General features: G+C 37.1%; 1 protein-coding gene across 1 annotated transcript; it reads right to left on the minus strand.

Moving 5' to 3' along the window:
• Window positions 1-1,428: 1,428 nt before the first annotated feature.
• On the minus strand, window positions 1,429-3,852 carry LOC143232215 (protein FAM200C-like). The gene is made up of 3 exons (XM_076467373.1): window positions 3,710-3,852; window positions 2,811-3,540; window positions 1,429-2,540 (listed from the first exon to the last, which is right to left on the minus strand). The coding sequence occupies exons 2-3, from the start codon at window positions 3,180-3,182 to the stop codon at window positions 1,458-1,460; spliced, it is 1,455 nt and encodes a 484-aa protein (XP_076323488.1). The 5' UTR covers window positions 3,183-3,540; window positions 3,710-3,852; the 3' UTR covers window positions 1,429-1,457.

Here is a 3,852-nt window from a genome sequence, read left to right on the forward strand (position 1 = left end):
CCAGTGTCTAGTTCTGGAATGGTATAATGTAGTTTATTCGCCAAACTAAACAAAATTTTTACGGGAATATTAGTTTTTCACACGTTCTGAACTGTACGAACACTTTCTGCTTCTCCTATTTTTTGGTTATTTGTTTATAAACAGTTTATTTGTCGTTTAATTTACATAAAATTTATGTAGATGTGTGTTAGTATAATATTTATAATACACCATACTTCTCTTAGCTTACTTATGATACTCTTTAAGTTATGAGCAAAAAAAGTACTCGGGACGCAGGTGTACGAACACTTTATGTCGTAACTGTAAGAGGCAGAGAAACGTTTAGCATAGGAAATGAGTATAGAATTAGTTATATGGATAGACTGAACTGTTGTTATTGTAATGCTTGAAGCATAAGAAATGAAATAGATGACTTTAGAGCACTGGTGTGAAAGGAAAGATTTCATGTGATCAAAATAACTGAAACATGGTTAAACAACGATGATTTTGATGAATGAAGTTTCTTTAAAATGTAAGGTTACAGGCTATTCAATAGGGATAAAATATTAAAGAGGGGGGAGGGTCGCTTTATATGTAAAATATGAGTTACTATCTGTTGAAGTTTAGGATATTAAAGATAATAGCAAGGAGACTGAATCAATTGAGGTTTCTATTTATTAATAGAAAGGGAAAAGGCGTTTAGTGAGAATGTGTTATAAACTGCCAGATGATACCGATGAAAGTTTTGATAAATTTACTAATGCTATTACGATTTTAGCCGTTAATGGAGTCATAATTATGGATAATTTTAGTTTCGGGTATATAGATTAGAAAATTAATGACTGAGAAAGGATTTTGGAAACTGTTCAGGGTGGCTTGAACTAGAAATTTACTAGAAACAATGCTATTTTAGACTTATTGTTAACTTTAAATATAAAAATGATATAGAGGGTGGAAATTGGAGAACATATGGGTGCAAGTGATCATTGCTGTGTTCGATGTTTAGCTGCACATGGATATAAGGAATAATGATATTTTTGTTACAGATTTCAAGAAAAATGAATTTTGATAGGATGCAACAATAATTATCAGTTGCGAATTGGAAGCTGAGTTATTTTGAGATACTGATGTAAAAATGTTTAAAGATAATTTTGTTCAGTATTCAAAGTAAACATATCCCTTATAGAAAGAAAGGGGTAACTGCAAGTAAAAACCAGGTTAGCTCACAAACAGTTTAAAGCAGTGGTTCCCAAACTTTTTCAGCTTGTTACCCAATTTAACATGCCACATTAAGCATGTTACCCCTTTCACAAAATGTTTTCAACATTGATATATATGGCTAAATTAAACTAGAGATATATTGCACTTTATTTATTTACAATTTATTTATATAATTTATTTACACTGAATTACACTTTTAATTATTGTATTTGATCATTGTGCATTTCTAATGAATATTGCCAAAGATGTCAAGAACATCAGTGGGATGGATGAAGTTGCATACTTGAAGCTAGTTTAGGAATTCTTGGCTTTGTGGTTGAAAGTGCCAGCCTCGCATCGTTTGCAACATTCAAGCGAGTCCTCTTTTTTGTTTTCATCCCCAGCACGGTTGAAAACCTCTTCTCGCACAGATACGTTGTTGAGAATGATACCAACAACTTCAAGGCTCTCTTGGACAGAGTTGGCGAGTCAGCTAGTTGTGAAATCCAAAAGGAATCTGCATTTTGGTTTTGGAATTTGACTTTCAAGGCTTCATTTGCTCGCATTGTGATCCACTCCTCCTTTGCAGGGAAATCATCATCATGAATGGCCTCATCAGGTACAGAAAAGGGATGAATGATCCACTGAAGACTGGCTGTTTTTAGGTCACTCTCTGGAAAGTAGTGATGCATGCTTGTTTCAAGCCCCTTCAAATGGTCGCTCATCTCTTTGTTGATGGTCTGTAAAAGTGATCCAGTATTAAAGCTATTCTCCTCAACAAACTGGTCTAGGGTGGAAAACTGAGCGATCACTCCTTTCTCCAAGCGTCGAATCCAGAGTCTCAGTTTTCCCAGAAATGCAGTCACAGTGTGATGGGCATCAATGACAGTCGTATTTTGGCCCTGGAGTTGCAGATTATCACTGTTCAGCTCTGCAAATATGTCAGCCAAGTAACAAAGTCGAGCAAGCCACTCCTTATCAGTGAACTTGGTAGCAAAAGGAGATTCTTCTTGTTTCAGAAATTCCTGAAGAGCCGTTCGGAGCTCAATGACTCGACGTACAACCTTGCCTCGTGACAACCAGCGAACATCGGTGTGGTAGAGCAGAACTTGATACTGCTCTCCCATTTCCTTGCACAGCTCCCTGAATATGCGCGAATTCACATCCCTGGACTTGATGAAATTGACGATTTTCAATACATCTTCAAACACTAATTTCAGATTAGCAGGCAGGCTTTTTGATCCAAGAGAGTACCGATGAATGATGCAATGATCTACAGAAATTTCTGGATTCACAGCTTGTATGAGGCCCCGTAATCCACGATTACGACCCATCATCGACGGTGCTCCATCGACGGAGACCTAGATTAAAAAAGAAAAACTATTATAGATTGCGTCAGTTAGTCATTCTTACTTATCTTTTGCGTTATAATTATATGGTTTTAATTTAATTTAATTTATTTTGGTACTTTAGTATTTCAGTACGACAGGCACGATACTTTTTTGTGAATTATGTATAAAATATTAGCTACACTACAGCTACTTGTACAATAAATAAAACTATATGACTATATGCCATGTAATTCATTGTATTTATACTAATCTAGACTTTATATAAACATCTCTCCCTACCTGTTGAACGCTGTTCCAATCCAATCCATTCGTGGTAAAGAAACTGTTGATGATATTGAAGATATCTTCTCCCTTCGTGGTTGTCAGCAGATCTTCGCATAATAGGAACTCTTCTTTGATCTTGTCCTGGTGGACGTAACGAACGAACCCAAGGAGAACAGCACAACTGGCTACGTCACACGATTCATCAAAATGCAAGGAGAATTTGCTATATGAGCTTTCCTTGATCTCTGTTGTAACTTGGGACAGAATACCTGATGTCATGTCATCGACTCGTCGGCGGATTGTGTTGTTTGATAGAGATATGACACTCAGTTTCTTCATTTGATCCTCCCCACATACCTTGCTTACCATCTCGTATGCACAAGGCATAATCAGATTCTCTGCAATGGTGTGGCATTTTTGTTGTTCGGCAACTTTATATGCAACAAAGTAAGATGCTTCGACCGCAGCTTGAAGCTTTTGGGCATGAATTCCAGATGAACCGAACTGGATATTCTTCAGTGCTACAGCCCGGCGCTGAAAATAAGCCTAATCCTCATTTTGAAGATTTGGATGGCACTTCTGGAGGTGAGCTGAGAGTTTTGATGGCTTGAGGCTTTCATTTGTCAACACTTTGTGACATACTACACATTGTGGCCGATCCTCTCCACCAGAAGGTAAATTCACAAAGCCATAGCAAAGAAAGGCGTCAGAGTAGGTGCGCTTTTTAGACATTTTATTGTTTAATCTGCAGAAAAGGAAAAAGAAAAACTGAATAAAAAAGTGTGAACAATGTGAACGTATTATTTATTTTTTCATGGGACTCTAGATAGCATTAAAAGAGCTTATTCAGCATAGGAATGATGTAATAGTAGGTAAATACTAACTATACTGCACAGGGCAGTACACATACATACCAGGTTTTGTCTACCTCGGCTGATGCTCACATAGAAACTGACAGTGTGAAATAGAGGCAACCTCAGGCAGTGAGTGACGCGTACTGGACACGTCGATGAGTCATCAGGGTTACTGAGTGACTTGTGTTCTGAAGCATACTTGT

This window comes from Tachypleus tridentatus, chromosome 11 (genome assembly GCF_004210375.1).
Source record: "Tachypleus tridentatus isolate NWPU-2018 chromosome 11, ASM421037v1, whole genome shotgun sequence".
Classification (NCBI taxonomy): domain Eukaryota; kingdom Metazoa; phylum Arthropoda; class Merostomata; order Xiphosura; family Limulidae; genus Tachypleus; species Tachypleus tridentatus.